General features: G+C 34.5%; 2 protein-coding genes across 2 annotated transcripts in view; both read right to left on the reverse strand.

Annotated features, from left to right (window-relative positions):
- The window catches only part of uacab (uveal autoantigen with coiled-coil domains and ankyrin repeats b), a 73,189-nt gene that overhangs the window by 43,361 nt on the left and 12,357 nt on the right, over positions 1-17,471 (reverse strand). The window lies entirely within an intron of this gene.
- Positions 1,176-9,729, reverse strand: LOC101885582 (uncharacterized). The gene is made up of 10 exons (XM_005169493.6): positions 9,673-9,729; positions 8,219-8,305; positions 7,982-8,122; positions 5,987-6,120; positions 5,752-5,888; positions 5,574-5,667; positions 5,005-5,358; positions 4,729-4,903; positions 4,519-4,646; positions 1,176-4,443 (listed from the first exon to the last, which is right to left on the reverse strand). Exons 2-10 carry the CDS (start codon positions 8,298-8,300, stop codon positions 4,129-4,131), a joined length of 1,560 nt encoding a protein of 519 aa, XP_005169550.2. The 5' UTR covers positions 8,301-8,305; positions 9,673-9,729; the 3' UTR covers positions 1,176-4,128.

Here is a 17,471-nt window from a genome sequence, read left to right on the forward strand (position 1 = left end):
GACTTAGAAAACTACTAATTGATATATCATGATTTAAAAAAAACGACAATCAAAGCATGAATTGTGGCTTTGATCTCATTATTAACCTTTTGTCCATTAGCTTTGGAGAATCAAATGTCAACAATGTAACCCTAGCTATTGTCAATCCCTCTGTGATTTCTTCAGTGTCCCACCCAAACTTGCATCAATACTTCAAGAAAAGAAGAAAAAAAGAGCTGATTGCAAAACAAGCCTGCAGCATTCCAGAAATTCAATAGTCCACATAATACTGCATTAGAAGAATATTTGTTCGACCTCAGTTACCTCATCTACGCCTTAGTAAAATGCCACGAGAATAGCAAAAGAAAAAAGGAAATGATCATGTGGCGTAGTAAAGAAACATAAAAAACAAAATGATACAATTAAGATGATTTTTGAAGAATGGAGATGATTTTGAGGCACATGTAAGGGAAAAAAAAGTCAAGAGTGCATGTCTGCATGTTTGTTTGTAAATGTCAAATGTAAAAATGAGACCAAAAAAAGGACATCACACAGCAAAAAAATGAGTGTACATTTAACTCAATTTGAGTTTAATTTAACACTCCTTGGGTGTACATATGACTCCCTCCATTTTGGAGTTAAAATAACACTTTCTAAAGTGTAAAATTTGTACATTACTCAAAGAGTTTATTTTAACACCATAAGAGTTTATTCTAACATCAAACCGGAGTGGTTGTTACCCTCCAAAGTGTTAATACATAAAATTTGTACATTACTCAGTGTTCATTTTAACACCGTAAGAGTTTATTCTTACATCAAACTAGTGTTTGTTACCCTTTAAAGTGTTAATATACTAAATTTGTACATTACTCAGTGTTCATTTTAACACTGTAAGAGTTTATTTTAACATCAAACCGGAGTGGTTGTTACCCTCCTAAGTGTTAATGTAGAAAATTTGTACATTACTCAGTGTTCATTTTAACACCGTAAGAGTTTATTCTAACATCAAACTAGAGTGTTTGCTACCCTTCAAAGTGTTAATATATAAAATGTGTACATTACTCAGTGTTCATTTTAACACTGTAAGAGTTTATTTTAACATCAAACTGGAGTGCGTGGTACCCTTCAAAGTGTCAATATATTACCTTTATTTCCTAATTATCAATTGGTGGGTGTGACAGATAACAGTGATCAAATATGTTGAAAATTGTTTATTAAATGTTCATTAAACTTTAGAAATATTTTCAATACATTCAACTCTGCATTTAAAAATGCAACGACATATTTCAATTTTTTTTAACAAACTTTAGAAAATCTGTTTCCACAAGTGCAAGAAAATAGAATTAACACATGCGCAATAAAAAAGACCATTGTTTAAAAACTCCTTGTTTTGCAAGTCATAGAAATATCATATAACTCATTTTGTAACTCATAGAAATATCATAACTCGTTTTTTGTAACTCATAGAAATCATATAACTTGTTGTTTTGTAACTCGTAGAAAACTCATAAACCTGAGGTTACCTGAAACAACATATACTTATTTCATAAAGTGCAAACATGAAAGTGCCCATAGACTAAGCTCATTTCTGCCACAAAAAAAGGAACAAGCTAAAAACTCACAATTCTGACTTCAATATAAAATCTGTAAATACATTCAGCTTACGTGCTAAACAATCAGAAATTAGTGCAAGCTAATTAAATATTTTCGTGCACAAAACAATGCACTGGAACAATATACAAATATGGTTCTTCAAATCCATATGATGCCTGTAAGTCAAATGGTCTGAAAAAAGGAAGATCCTCAACTCTTGACAAACCAAAAGTGTTATTTTCTCTTACATGGTATGCATGAAGATGCTCAACAAATCCAAGTGTTTCAACGTCTTTAGTTACCAAAAGGTTTTGGTCCTCTATGAAAATAATTTCACATATTTTACTGAAAATTGGTAAGTCCTTCTCCATTTTACTGAACACCAGTAGATCATGACGATATTCCGTTCCTGAATATTTCAGCCATGAAGTTACTGTGATCTCACGGTCCAAAAAATGTGGATACATTTTAAGAATAATGTCACGATATGGCAAATCATCAAGGTCTAGAGTTTTTAAAGGTCCATATTCAACATTTTTAACGGGTAAACTTTCCCAATGATACGCAATTGCATATTGGTGTTTTATAGCAAAAGACTTGGTGAGGTTTTTAAAATTTTTTATGCTGTTTTTAAAAAACTTGTGTTTCGCTTCACAACGCATCGACCATACATGTACTAATGGACCAATTTTGCGTATACAATGTGGATAATGTAGCATAAAATGATGCTTGGGAATCAAAGACTTTTGTGGATATAGCTCTTTAAAAAGACGATGATGTTCTAAAATTAGATGTTTCAGATAGTAGGTCATGCCTTCTGTTATCACAGGAGAAAACACTATGTTGATGATCTGTAACAACAATAGTAATAAACGCCAGTAATTATTTTCCTCTTCAATGAGGTCTCCAAATATCAGAGGAATGTTCCGTATTAAACAGAATGTCTGAATGGCATTTAGACCTATAGAATTAGCTGTCTGCTCTAGATTTAATCTAGTGGGTCGGTTTTTTCTTTCAAGAAAGCCATAATTGAAAGAATAGATTCTGTTACATACGTCTTGTCTTGGTATAATGCCAGAAAGATATTCAAGAAGTAACTTCATTTCATACTGACCAACACCCTCGAGGATGTCGTGCATTATATCAGGGGAGTAGTTGTCACAAATATGAAAGTATTTTAAGTCATTAAATAGACATGTACGCTTAACCCCAAAAGATGAAGTAATGCTAGGGTCAGCTACCAAATCTGCATAGTGCTGTTCTTGTAACGCTTTGTTTCTTAATGTAATATTAGTGTCGTCTTCACTGAAAACAGACTGAGATGTTTTTTTGTCTACTAAACAGAACCGACAAAAGTAAAGGGCACTAAAAGATTCCATAAAACCAAGAATTGTGTGCATTCCCAAGTTGTCGCCAGTAACCTGTGCAATAGTGCCAAACAAGGGATCTTTGGAGAAAGGAACTGGAATGCCAGAACTTTCAAGGACTTTTAAATCTTCAACAAGGGGCCGCAAAATTGCATCAAATCCATAGTTTTTAATATCCTGTGCATAGAATAATGACAATAAATGTATGTTCATTAAGCTTGAATTCATTTTGGGTGGAAAGTTCCTGAGAATAAAGTAAATCACTCCAATTTTATGAATGCCTTGCTTCGAGCCCAGCGGATTAGCAGATTCAAAATCATCATAGTATAACTGTATCTGAAGTGCATTTTTATGTTTACTGTAAAGTGGGTGGTTTTTAAAATAATCCCCATCACAAAAATCTTTATAGACAGATGTACTCGCACTTGGACTTGTCATATGTTTACATATATCCGAATTCCTAAATATAAACTGCAATGTGTTCAAAAGGGGAATGTAAATGAACTTGTCGGTTACAGGAACTTGATCATAAGTCCTCGTCACTCTATTCAATCTACTGTCAAATCGTACACCTAGCTTTATCTCAGTAGGATCGACAACAGCCCATTTGTCTTTGAAATATTTTTTCCATTTGTGTTCTGTGTTTAGATTTGTGAATGGATTATTCAGACTACTAAAACAGTCATCTACCTGGGATGGTGTTGCAAAATCCTTTGCTGGAAGTAAATTCATTACTTTACTTTTAATATCAGAATGTATTTCATGGACCAGTTCCTCCATGTCCGATATTACAGAAGTTACAACACTGGTTGCTACTCCACTATTTTGCAATCTAGCAACAATAGATGCACACATTTCTTGAGTGTCAATCACCCTCCTTTTATCACCGAGTGGTGTCTCAGGTTGTTGTTCATTATGATTATTTAAATGTGACGGTTCAGTATCTTCAGTCTGATTTTCAGTCTCTGCTTGGTCTAGAAATTCATGTCTATGAACACTACTCAAGTGTTTTCGAAATCCGGCATAAGTCATGAAGCTATGCTTGCAATTGTTCTGTGCACATTTCAAGTTCAATTTTTTCCCAGGATAATAAGCATGAATGAGTTTTAGATGACGAATGAGGTCATTAATTGTTAAATGTACCGCTTTACAAGCAAAACAGCGGAACATTTTCAGTCAGTCAAGAGAGCTAATTCAGAAGTTTGGCTCGTAGGTCCTTTACCCTTGGGGTTTCACGAACTGTGCCACAACCAATCTTGTAGATTGTTGTCTGAACAAATGTAAACATTGCATTTAAGGAGTGGGGGTATGACACACTAAAAACAAAATACGCTTTAAACAGTTCGTCAAAAGCAGAAAGGGATGACTTTGCCTGACATGGTAGAAGTTTTCCATCCAGAACAATGTAGAACTCATGAATGGCATTCTTTGCAGAGCCAACTGCAAGGAGATGTGGTTGCAGGCCTTCAGTCTTCTCAACATATTCAGTTAGACTGCAACAAGCCTGAAACAGGTGAAAAACAGATTTTCTTACAAACAAGTAACCTACAATACAGCTCACTAATGTTTCCATGCAAACCTTGTGAAACTGCACAACATGATCCATTGCCTCCTTAATGCTGATCTTTGTTGAATTGTTTCTACCACCTGCTGAAGGTGGCAAAAGGAAAGCCAGTAGTAAAAGACAGGACATGTCACTGTCCCATCCTGCAAGCAAGAACAAAGAGAGCATGTAGATCAACAACAAATACAATAACCAAAAACTTACAAATAACAAACCATTTAATACCTTGCCATTCACATTCCAGGTTCTGTCCAGTGCCAGCTGCAAGCAGGCTGTTTAGGTACAAGTTTGAATTAAGCGTTTTCGCCTCTGCGATGATCTTTGGCTTTAAAGTGTCCCATTGTTCTAGTAGTCTGGAAGCGGTTTCAGTTCCAAATTTGATGTCAAAGTCTTGAAGAACCTGTAAAACAATTACAAACATAACAAAAATTCACACCATGCTTTTTGCATATTACCTAATTTTATCTCAACCAAATACTATTATCTGTCTCTTTCTCTTACCAATCCCTTTGTGTCGAGAAATCTTGGAAAAACTGAAAGAGCTGTGCTGGACTTCTCTGCATCATGAATAAGCTGCTGTCTGTGCTTGAATGTTAATTTCATCTTCTCAAAAATCTGGTCCTTGTCAGCACAATGACTCATAAATGATATGGCTTCTTTGCATTGGTCGCCATCGAGCTGCTTTTCCAAATAGTTCCAGTTGGCTCTGTTAGCTGTTGGTCCTCCGTTGCCTTCATCATCCGATGCTGCACTTGACCTGGCATTTCTTGTGCTCTGGCTTTTGCTTCGGCGTGAAACTGTTTTCAGACGCCATGATATGTATCCTTGATTGCTCTTGGGGTCATAGAAATGTTCCTTAAATAAAAACAAAATGACTGCTGATAAGATCAAATGCAAACATTTAAAATTTCTGATCATGTCACTACACTAGACTAAAAAAATACTGATGAAGAATACAACAAAATTTATTTAATTCAATTAGGGGAACTAGAAATGTAACATAGTTCCACAAAATCTAAAATATGTTTCTATAAGGTACAGTAGAATAATAATAAGTTTTAAATTCTTACATATCCAGTTCTTGAGTATGGATCCTTCAGTGATGGGCAAAGAGTTACAATTCCCAAGGCACAGCGTGTTTTTGTTTCTTTGGAAGGGACACGACTATAAGAACAAGAAAAATAAGTTAAAACACTAAAACAGTTTGATTACAAAAATTGTATCAATGATTTTTAGATTGAAACCTACCCTTCTTTTTCAGTTATGTATGCAACAACGATGTTGACTAACTGTCGCCGGGTTGAATCTGTGAGTTTTCCATGTTCATTATATTCGGCCAAAACGGCAAGTCCACCTGCCTTTTCTTTCATAATTTCACTGACAAACTACAATAAAAACAAAGTAATAAAATGTCTGCATAATAAAAAAATGTGAAAAAACTGCCAAACACTTCAACTAGTACATCATGAAATTTAAAAATTACCTGCTTAGCCTCAAAAGCTTCATCAAAACGAGGTCTCTTCATGCTTGGCCCAGCACGGTCATCAGTTTCAGTGTGGTTTGGGGTGAGAACTAGTGTGTCTGAGTGGGAGCTACAAGAATCGAGGACTGTGCATTCTGAAAGTAATAGTAATAATAATATTAAAAAGCATGTTATATGTACTGCATTCTAGTGATGTGCCAAGCAATTTTAAAATTAGATTTGCCCTAAGCCAAACTTCTTAATGTTTAACATCACAAAACCAAAAGGTATGTCAGAGATTTTCAGCATACAACTTTGCATCACATAAAACATGGAATTGGTCTTTCAAACTTGCGAATATAGTAGGCTATCAATTGTTTTTGACTCAAGAGAGAGCAAAAACAGTATTTAAGATGCTGCTCGCTCCCTCAGTCACAAGTGCAGTCGCCAGTTCACTTACAAAACTGATGAAATAAGGCTTCACAATGTAGGAAAAACCCAGAAGATTAATATGAAAAAGATACATTAATTTGATTTTAGTAATAGGATTTACTTTTAAATATTAAATTTAGTAGTACATTTCAGTCATGAATGATTGAATAACTAAGGATTTACACATTTTTAGATAAAACAATTTCACAATTTAAGCACAAGTTATCTGACATATCGTTTTAATGGAACTGTAGCTTGTCGCCACATATGAGGCCAGTTTAAATAATTATAACAGGGCTCGAAATTGCGACCATTTTGGTCGCATATGCGGCCTAAATTTTATCTATGCAACCTTAAAATATATTTGGGAGGAATTCTGCGAGTGCTTAAAATTGTTGTGTGCGACCAGTTTTTACTGCAAAATGTTCACCACATTCACGGATTCGGGAGACATTCACGCAGAATGCATCTCTAAGCTCTTTGTCTGCACTTGAAACGCAGCACACAGAAATGGTTTAAAACAATTGTCATGTCAACTTGCTGCAGTAAACAAAGCCAAGTCCGTAATGCTTGCCCCACCTTTACGCTCTTCTTATTGGCCCACCACTGCTCTAGCACTGAATGCGAATGATTGGTTAATATCAGCTGTCAATCACTCAGTCAGCGCCTTGCCTTCTGGCGTCGGATGAGAGAGCTACTACCGTGAAAAACTGTAAAGCGCTGAAGATGAGAATGAAGATAACACTGGCAGATTTTGTTTTAGAAACCATGGCATCTAAAGTTATAAATGACACATCTTACTAGTGACTATGTGCTGAATGTTAATCCACCATCTACACTTTTCCAAGAGTAGAAGACTTCCATTGGCTTCAAGTCCGCTATGAAAAGTCTGTGGGATGGAGTTTTCAGGTAACTGTTTGCCACATATAGCACGACAGCTTCTGTTTAATCCTTCATATAAATCGCCAGATGCTGTCCGCCATGCAAGGGGCAGCTATGTCAAATTTAACACCACGTACAACATCGCAAACGGGCTTGCACTGAGTAAACTAACATTGCTACTCCTAAAAAGACCAGTATTGCTATTAACATGACGTATGCATATAATAAGGTACAGTAAGTGTCAAAAGCATCAGTGAAATATCAGACAGCACTTGTGAGAACAGCACAGTTATACCATTAACAGATTCATTCAAGCAGTGCGTGCAGGGCCAGTGATCGCTCCGTGTATGCTTTTGGTCACTCAGTTATGTTATAAAAATGTATTTTCTTGTAATAACTGGATTTCGTTGAGACATATTTTCCTTACGCTTGCATATCTATTAATTTTTTTTTGCTTGTTAGTTTGATTACTGTTGATTTCAAATGCAATAAATATGTTTGTATAAAACTTGTAGTAACGGTGCTCATAATTGGTGGGTGCGACTAAATTTTGGCTGATGCGCCTAAATTAGGAGCACCGGTGCTACCAAGCAAAAAGGTTAATTTTGAGCCCTGTTATAAAGTTAGAAAAAAAGGCAAACAGATGTGGTTTATTAAACATTGAATGCATGGGACCAGAAAGCCCTGCATACAGAAACTTGCCTGAATCTTGGTCAATGACTCTCCAAAGTATATCACGCGATCTCTCCTCCAGCACGTCAGTGAAAACATCTTCATCTACCTCCACACCGGTGTCATCTTGCAAAACCAGATCCTTTTGCTCGATGGAAAATTTCTTCTTGACTTGACGTATTAAAAGAAATAACATTAATTGAAAAAAGACATTCCACCTGCAGCAACAGTCAAAACAAAAATGGAGTCAATAATTTAAGAACTTACCTTCTTTTATTAGACTGCTGTAATCAACTTCATCTACCTTAATCAACTTCTTTTTGCCTCCATAAATGACTTTGAAGAGCATTGTAGCTAAAGAAAAAAAAAAAAAAGTTTTCGTTTGATTAGGCTTACAGTGTGATTCAAAAGAACACATTGATAAACCGGTGTTGTGCCGAAATCTGTGACTTGTTGAAAACTGTGACCCGTGTGTGACGTTTAGTAAAATTTTCACTCGGCAAAGTGCATGACGTTCATGCATGTGACTGTGAAAGCGCAGACACAAAAATCAAGCAAATAGCGTCGAGCGGTGCTGTAAAGAATGTTTCAAATCCTGGGATTCAGAAAACAGGTTCATGGAAGAATTTTAATGTAGTCGTGATATTTTGTTGTTGTCTGCAGGTAGACTGCTAAAACTAAACATTTAGTTGTGAGATTTGAGTTGAAAAAAAAAAACAGTTCATTACAAAAGCTAATTACTGAGTGTCACATTTTGTATTAGTAAAATTAATCACCTTTTTAATGACATTCTAATCAATTGACATCCAACTGTATAAAGATATCTGGTCATCAATGTTTTAGAAAACAAATAAATTTGACACAAAATGTCAATTTATTAAACATTATAGTAAGTTTATACAGGGAAAACACTTCTATCTTAATCCTACCTGTATCACATGTAATTTAAACTCAGTAATTGGCATTTGTAATGAACTATAGGATTTTTTCGACTCATGTTTAGTTATAGCAGTCTACCAGCAGACAACAACAAAATATAACATTAAAGTTTTTCCATAAACCCGTTTTCTGAATCCCAGAATTTAAAATATCCTTTACAGCACAGCTCGATGCTATTTGCTTGGTTTAGACGTCTGCGCGTTCACAGTCACGTGCATGAGACAAGCACGTTCCCGAGTGAAAATGTTACTGAAGAGCGCGACCTGGTCAATTTTCGACGAGTCACATATTTCATCACAACGCCGGACATCACTAACTTAACGTTATATGGGTTATTCAGTTGAACGGATCGTTAGAGAAAAGGAAAAAAGCTGTAATTCGCCGTTTAAAACGAAGTGCGACCAAAGTGTAACATTAAAGGACGCGCATTTTCAAAATGCAGCTGCCTCAGGGGCAGTCAACGGCGGGAAACCCCGCAGTGATAGTCACAAACTAATTTTTAAAACACAACGTTAAATATTTCGTCGCGAGAGGATTAAAACTGTATTAATCTGAAATCATAGCCATTTAACTTATCTTTTCGATATGTTTAGGGTCCACGTGCGAAATAAGCCAATGGCCTTACAACATGCTCAAATGAATTAACGTTAGCTTCGACGCCGTGCGACACTTCTCACAAACATTTACAAATATTTAAACTATTTGCTAAATGTAATTATAACGTTAGAGTATTTATTATCGTTGTATCAAACATTTCTTTAGAAAAAACGGCTAAAACTTACCACTGAACTCGGAGCCTCCAAGCCAACCTCCGTGGGATCTCCAACTGAAAAGACAGCCGCGGAGCTGAGCCTCGTGGGAAATAGTGATGTCCGATTCGCGAACGAATCAATCAATTTACCTGGATCGTCCTAGTGAATCAGTTCACCAAGTCCAACTGAATCGTTTGAAACTGTTCACAGTCTCCATTAATCACTAATCACAAATTACTTCAAAATCCTTGCTTTTTAACCGTGCCTGGCACTTTCTCTGATTAAAAAATAAATAAGTTAAATTATTTAGTTACTCGAACAGCGTATGAACGTGCTTCACTTCATCGGCTTAAAAAATCCTAAAGAAACAGGTTCTCGTTCAGTGAACTGATGGTTCTAAAACAGCTGCAACGGTTCTCGAACCTCGTTCTCGAGTTAAGAACCGGTTGCAGCTGTTTTGGATCACAAGTACACTGAACCGAGAGCTACGTGAACGAAATGCGGTTTCTTTCGGACCCGTCCGATTTAAGAACCTAGGAGCTAAAACTGTGCGCATGCGTGAAGTGCTGTGACTCCTGAAGCGGCCGAACACATTCAAGCTCATGACCGTTGTCTGAACCAAACTAATTCTTTGGACTATTTTGTGCTAATGCTATTATCATCTTATGAAACATTGATTTATTAAAATAAGATCATTTAATAACAATTTAATATTAATAGAATATGCATGTGCATATAGTTCACTGTTTCTGATGAGAATTAATTTATTATATCATATAATTGATTATATCATCAAGACTCGTAAAACATACTGGTTTGATCACTGTTTGTCCTAAAGAACCGGTTCAAGTAAAAAAAAAAATGGACTTCCCATCACTAATGAGAAATACACTGCATATTGGGTTAAAAGTTTAACACTGAAAAAAAAACTCTTAAATATACGCGTTTTCACACTCGTGGATTAAAATGTACTCCAGTTTTAACACTGAACAACACCAAAAAAAATCACACTGTATATTTAACACTGGAATTTTTGCTGTGCACACAACTGCGATTATGCTGCCAGCCGAAGCCTAGCAACCGTCCCACTCAGCAACCAATGCTGAGAATGGCAGGTTAGGACTTGTTCCCTTTAGAAACTCCTTCCCACTACTCCTCCTTTTACATACCACACAGACACACACACAAATACACACACACACACACACACACACACACACAGACACACGTAATGCCTACTAAACACTTCCCTGCCTGGAAGGGGGAAAAGGCATTCTTTGTATTAGTAGTTGGATTTGGGAGGGTTGCCCTGCTTAAGGTTCAAATAAGCAGTCCTTTTTTAATGTTCTTTTTTTACTTTAATAGTTACATGTTACAATTAGCATAGTGATATAATTTATTTATTATCACTTACTCATGCTCGTGTCATCTAACATACTTCTAAGAACATAAGTTTGTCCTTTTAGAAAAATTGTTAAAAACAACAGAGCAGTTATTTTTATAACATTTATGATGAACCCAGTAGAATCTTGCAGAAATCTGCAGATTTTAATCCTATTATTGAGTCTAATTATTTACTTGTGTAAATGTGTGCAAATTTATATTTATTCAGTTTTGAAATTAATTTCAGTTATATTATTTAGTTAGATTATTACTAATCTGAAAATGTTCATGTGATTTATTTACAATACAGCTTGTAAACTATTATATTTTCTGTATTTTAATAGATATATTATATGAGAGACTTGCTTTGTTTACCAAATAAGTAGATTTCATTGAATTATTGTTGTAAACATTAAAAGTTCAATAAAAGTATTTTTTTATTATTATTATTTTTTTTTTTTTTTTTTTTTTTTTTTTTTGCTATTTCACAGAAATAGCAACAAAAAAAAAAAATCCACAGATTCCGTCTAGCCCTAGCTAGAAGGTATACTGACAAACCACTGGGCCATGAATTTATTTTAGAATAGTGGACAGTCTGTAAAAGTTATTGTACAAAAACAAAGTCAAATTAATTTCTACCATCAATCAATACCGAAATTGCTTTGGAAATTGCTATGGTATGTCAAAATGTTACTGCTAATGCGACATCTCCCCTCTAGGAGGCACACCTAATAGCTTGCATTAAGCTACTGATTCAAATCTGAAGTGCACAGCAAGTCTTCTGAAGTTTTAGGCAAGTTTGACTTTTGCTGATATGTTCAAATGTAAACATCAAATGTGACCGACATAAAATCTGCACCAGCGCTCCTATTAAGAGTTTGGATCATTGGATCGTATAACTCTGAGAAACACCTTTTGTCAGGTTTCTGTACTGCTGATGATTGCTAACCAACTGTGGTTCAGCACAGTGTGTGTGTGTGTGTTTGTGTGTGTGTGTGTGTGTGTGTGTGTGTGTGTGTGTGTGTGTGTGTGTGTGATGATGATGCAAGCAGAACTAAAGCCACACAAAAATCACAAGCTTTCACACGTAATGTCTGGAGACCCAGTTTAGTGAAGTCTCTCTCCAATACAGCATTTATATACCTGTACGCAAAAAAAAAAAAATAAATAAATAAAAAATAAAAAATCACATCATCTCTACTTAACGTTTCATAAAAAAAGAGAGAATAAAATACACTTTAATACATTTACGGTTTAAAATGTATTTTTAATACTTATTCTAATGGATTACATGAAATTTATATGCAGTTTGGGATGGTTTACTCTGCAGTAGGGGTTGACGATGTGACAAAAATCTCATATCACAATGTAAATCATCTGATAACGATACACATCACGATATAGTACTATTTCTGTAAATTCTAAGCATGGGCCGGTATAAGATTTTGATGGTACTGTACGATAAGTTTGGATAAAAATATAAAAATGTCACTTTTATACCAAACACAACAGTTTGGTATTGTTACTGTTCTGAAATATGTTCTTTTTAAATGACTGGGTCTCACATTGAACACAACATATTTTATTATAATCTTTTATTTTAAGTTTAGGAATAATTTACAATATTTTTTGAACTACAGCTTTTTTGCAGGAGATACTGTTGCCCTAAAAAACGAAATAAAATTGGTATGACAAAAAATTCTTGCGATTTTAAAACCTTGACTTTTCCAAACCGCAGTAAACCTTGAAACCAATTATCCATGCCAAGGAAGTTCAAATGTTTGACTAAATTATAAGTATTAATAAAGCAAAACATTTTTGAACAAAATATATACATTTAAATGAAATACAAAATCTAAAGATTATACTTTTAAGATTGCAATTCTTACAATGATGCCATTTATGCTTCTGTCTGCATCCCTGTAATGGCATGTGATATTGCATTCATATAAAGTAAAAAAAAAATTACCACAATGCATTGTCAAACCACAAAATAAATCAAAGCAAAATATGAAACAGTACTGTTATTAGTTTGTCAATACATTTACAATGCTCAGCAAAGAGGACTACACCTATCAAAAATCTCTCTATTAAATTCATAATTTCTATAGGATGATTTCCAATATTACATTTGTGCATATACATTAGATTAGTCAGTATTGTAGCCAAATCTGGAGCTAATCTAACAAAAAAAAGAAAGAAAAAAGAAGAAAATGAAAAATATTAAAGAAAAAAAATGTAATAAAAAGAAGAATCAAGAGAAACCAAAAAAATTATACAATTGTAGAAATTGTGTTTTTTATTTTTTTGCAACATTTCACATGATGTTTGGACTAAAATATTACTTTTATAAATGTATCTCTTTAATAAATCTGTTTTGTTTAAATGCACCAAAATATATGACCAATATTCACTGGGAAATTGATCAAAATATTAATTTAAATTTAAATATTAGCACTGTATTCAGTCATATTGCAAACCCCTACTTCTTGTATACTTATTTCTGTTCAAGCAGCCCAAAATGAATGAGTAATCGGAGAGCAATTTCGCTTGGCTATTCATCAACACAATGAATAGTGCTTCAGCATGCAGGACTGCACTCGCTTGTTTACCAAGTGCATTCCACATCATCGATATGCAGCAACACATTTCACTTATTATCTGACTCTTCAGCTCGAGCTGGCACTTAAGTGTTACGGATTATAAAAACTGGCATTATCACATACCAACACCTACAACTGTTGCTTTATGTAGAAATACATTTGGTTAAATTAAAAGATCTTACACATTTACAAAATAAAAGTATAATAAACGAACAGAAAGATTTTATTTTGAAAAGCTTGACACTCACAGATTTAAACACTTAAAACAGTTTGCTAGTCATTATCCCATAAGATTTTTTCATTTATTCATTCATTCATTTATTCATTTTTTTTCAACTCCGTATTGAGACATCCTTTCCTGAGGGTCATGATAAACTGGCACGGGTCTCAAGCCATTTCTCTGCCCCAAGTCTTTCCCATCTACAATAATGATCATTGCACTCTTTCTGTACAAAATTCCCATTCTTAAACAACTCTTGCAATTAAGCAACGTTTCATCCTAGAATCGTTTAATAAGGTATGCATATCAAAGGATTAAATTGGTCTTTTATACCTTGAAGGTGGTGTGAAACATTATTATCAGTGAGACAACGTCCACTTTTAGCATAGCTATGCATGCCAAGAGCAGCAATATCCAAAATGAATGCCTTATGCACGTATTAATAAAAACTAAAAAATGCAAATATGTGCGCTAACATGAGGTTTAGAAAATGACTAATATTTTTTAATAATTTACAAGGCATGATTAATTAAATAAAAAATTCTAATCCAAGTTAAAGAAAAAGTTCACCAAAAACTGAAAATAGGGCTAGCTAGGCGATATTGCAAATTTATTTTTAAAAATGATCACGATGTCATGTTTTATATCATTCAGTACCTACAGTATATGTATTTAATATTTTTAACAATACATTTACGAATAGAAGGATATATTTATTTATTTAACCCTTTTATTGTAATTTACCAACATTACTAAAGCAATTAGTTTTTTAGTAAAAAACAGTTGACTAATTATATCTTTATAATAAAAAATACATAAGTGTTAAAGAGACTCATAAACTTGATGAATAAAAATGTTACAAAGTGTGTGCAATGGTAAAGGTAGATCAACATCTGTAAGGTGTCTATAATAATGATACAGTAAACCTCAAACTGTAAACAAAACAAATTATGATGATCAATTCTGAGCTTTCAAGTAAAGGAACCAGCCATCATTATTCAAATACATACTGAACATTACAAATTGTAAAGATGAATGATTAGAATACTCCCTATGCTTAAAAAAAATAAAAATCTTTCAGATGGGAGCTAGTGGCTGGGATGCACAAGAAAAATAAATAAATAAAAAAAGCCACTCTGGTGACATCCTTTTTTTTTTTTGTTATTTACAAATATCCTCACTGCTGCTATACGGCACTCATTTTTGAATGTGTTGTTACTCTGACCTGAAGTGACAAGCATGAGTGTGTGGTTTCCTACATCTTTTTCTATGCGCTCATGCTCCCATCTCTTGTGACTAGGTGACAATCAACTGTTCTCTGAAAGGATGACAAACAGACAAACCATTGCTGCAGCTCCGATGCAAGTTTATAGAGAAAAGTAAAAAGCACTGCAGTGTTTAGATGCGCTGTGTTTGTCTGAGGTAATTACATTGCCGATATTACTGAAATGCGTATATTCTATACAAAGTGTGACACAGATTGGTTAGTTTTACTTGCATGAATCGTGGTGCACTCGCAGCATTCGGAAAAGTTCAGTTGTTTTTCAACTACGCGTGCCTGGAAAATGTGTGCGTGTCATGTGTGTGCCATTTGCACATCATCTGCGTATCCCTCCCATGCGCGTGTCGTGCAAAGTCGCACAGCTCCATTGGAAATGACAAACTTAAACCACAAGCTTACAGGCATTGCTTTCAATGTACGCACTAAGCAGCCACATTTTAATAAAACTATATCCTTCTTAAAACTTTATACCGAACGTTTTTTAAACGTTATTGACAATGGTGTTTGGCCAATAAATATTGATTTTATTACCCAGCCCTAGTTCCAAACCAGTTTAAGTTTTATTTTTTTGCTCTGTTGAAAACAAAAGATGATATTTTGATAAATCTTGGAAACTTGAAACCATTGATTTCCACAGTATTTGTTTTTCTTTCTGTGGATATCAATATTATAGAGATTTCCAACATTCTTCAAGATACAATTGAAATATTCTTCAACAGAAAAAGCAAAAAAAGTCAATAAGGTTTGGAACAAGTCACGGATGATGACAAATTGTTATTTCTGGTTGAACTACACCTTTCAAATCGCTTTCATTCACTTCCATTCTTCCTCTCCCTTTACTGACGTTAGGAACGAATACAAATTCAGGACCATTCATAAAACTCTTTCCTTTGTTTGAGTTAGGAGTGAGTGAAACACAATATGTGAAAGACTGAATACCAGGAATGCCTTAAATATCTTAAAATGATGTCATAAGATATGGATACTAAGCTTTTTGGCTTTCTAGTGTTTAGGGAAAAGGCAGGGGGAAAAAAACTAAGAAATAAGTAGAGTGGATAAAAAAAAACACATATAGTTATCTGAACCCACTGTAGGAAGATGAAGATAGACAAAGAAGAGTTCCATGCCTTACCAAGGGCTCAAAAGTATACATCAAAGTCACAGACGAGTGTTGTTTGTACTTGTTTTGAACACATACTGTACAAGACGAGTGTGGGCAAGCAGAAGAGTGTGGCTCAACAGAAAAACAGCTGCTTTACTGATTAACAAGCAAAACTGCCTTTAAAGCCCCCAGAAGCAAGAGCTCTCAGAGACTAGGCAAAGAAAACAATATTGAAACAGAATAGGTTTTTGTAGCTAAGTGTAGAAGAAATACATGCAAATAAAAAGAAATTCAATTTTAATTAAAGTATTACTTCATGAAATCATTTAGCTAACACACACCATAAGGTATGAATCCTCAAATTCATCTGCATACAATCTTGAAAGGAATCTTTAGCAGGAAAGTGGCTGTTTCGGAGGTGTAAGGTGATCTTAGAAAGGGTGAGGCAAGAAATGCCACTTGTCCTTTCATATCATTCCCAAGTGAGTGAGAGTGGGTCAGATAAAGAGATACGGTTTCCACTACAGTGGGGGGAGGAGTAAAATCCATTTAAAACAAATGGGTGGTGCAAACACATGGCAGATATTATGCTGTTTACGCCAATCATAAAACTGGATAACATCTGGTACATATATAAGCTCATTCCACTTTATCTCTCTCTTTCTCTCTCTCTGCTTTTCAAGCCATTCTTCGGATGACTTCAGCAAAAACAGAATGAGGAATGAGGAAGAGCGATGGAAAGTCTGCATACGACCAAAAACATGCTGATAAGCTCTGCACTTCAAGATCAAAAGGCATAAAAGATTGAAACATCAATCTTTAAACTTCCTAAATTTTCAAAATCAGCAAATACAAACTCTTAAAATTTACTTCACAAAAAATAGATCCTGAAATCATGATGACTTGCATTGTGATAAGAGATTTTGCTTCGTTGCTCAGCCCTAAATCAAATTCAGTTAATCAGAAGTATGATTCCTCGAAAAGTGTCCATGTGAACATATCTAGTGACAGCATTTAAAATCTACAAAAAATTACATAACAGAATATGCTACAACATAACCTGGTCACAAAGACACACTGGAGTCTATGAGTTTTGTTTTAAGTTGTAAGCCTTAAATCCACATATCCAATGGTGACCAGAAAACACAAATCTTTTTTTATCTACAGATAGTTAGAGAAATAATAATTTCAAGTAACCAGAGGAAAAAAAAATATTTAGGCTGAAAGACGCACCAAACA

The sequence above is a fragment of the Danio rerio genome, chromosome 7 (genome assembly GCF_049306965.1).
Source record: "Danio rerio strain Tuebingen ecotype United States chromosome 7, GRCz12tu, whole genome shotgun sequence".
Classification (NCBI taxonomy): Eukaryota; Metazoa; Chordata; class Actinopteri; order Cypriniformes; family Danionidae; genus Danio; species Danio rerio.

Coding starts and splice junctions, on each gene's coding strand:
- LOC101885582 (XM_005169493.6), bottom strand. CDS start 8,300: ATGCTCTTCAAAGTCATTTATGGAGGCAAAAAGAAGTTGATTAAGGTA. Junction 5,359..5,573: donor CATACTCAAGAACTGGATAT/GTAAGAATTTAA, acceptor TTTTTATTTAAG/GAACATTTCTATGACCCCAA. Junction 4,444..4,518: donor ATGTTGTGCAGTTTCACAAG/GTTTGCATGGAA, acceptor CACCTGTTTCAG/GCTTGTTGCAGTCTAACTGA.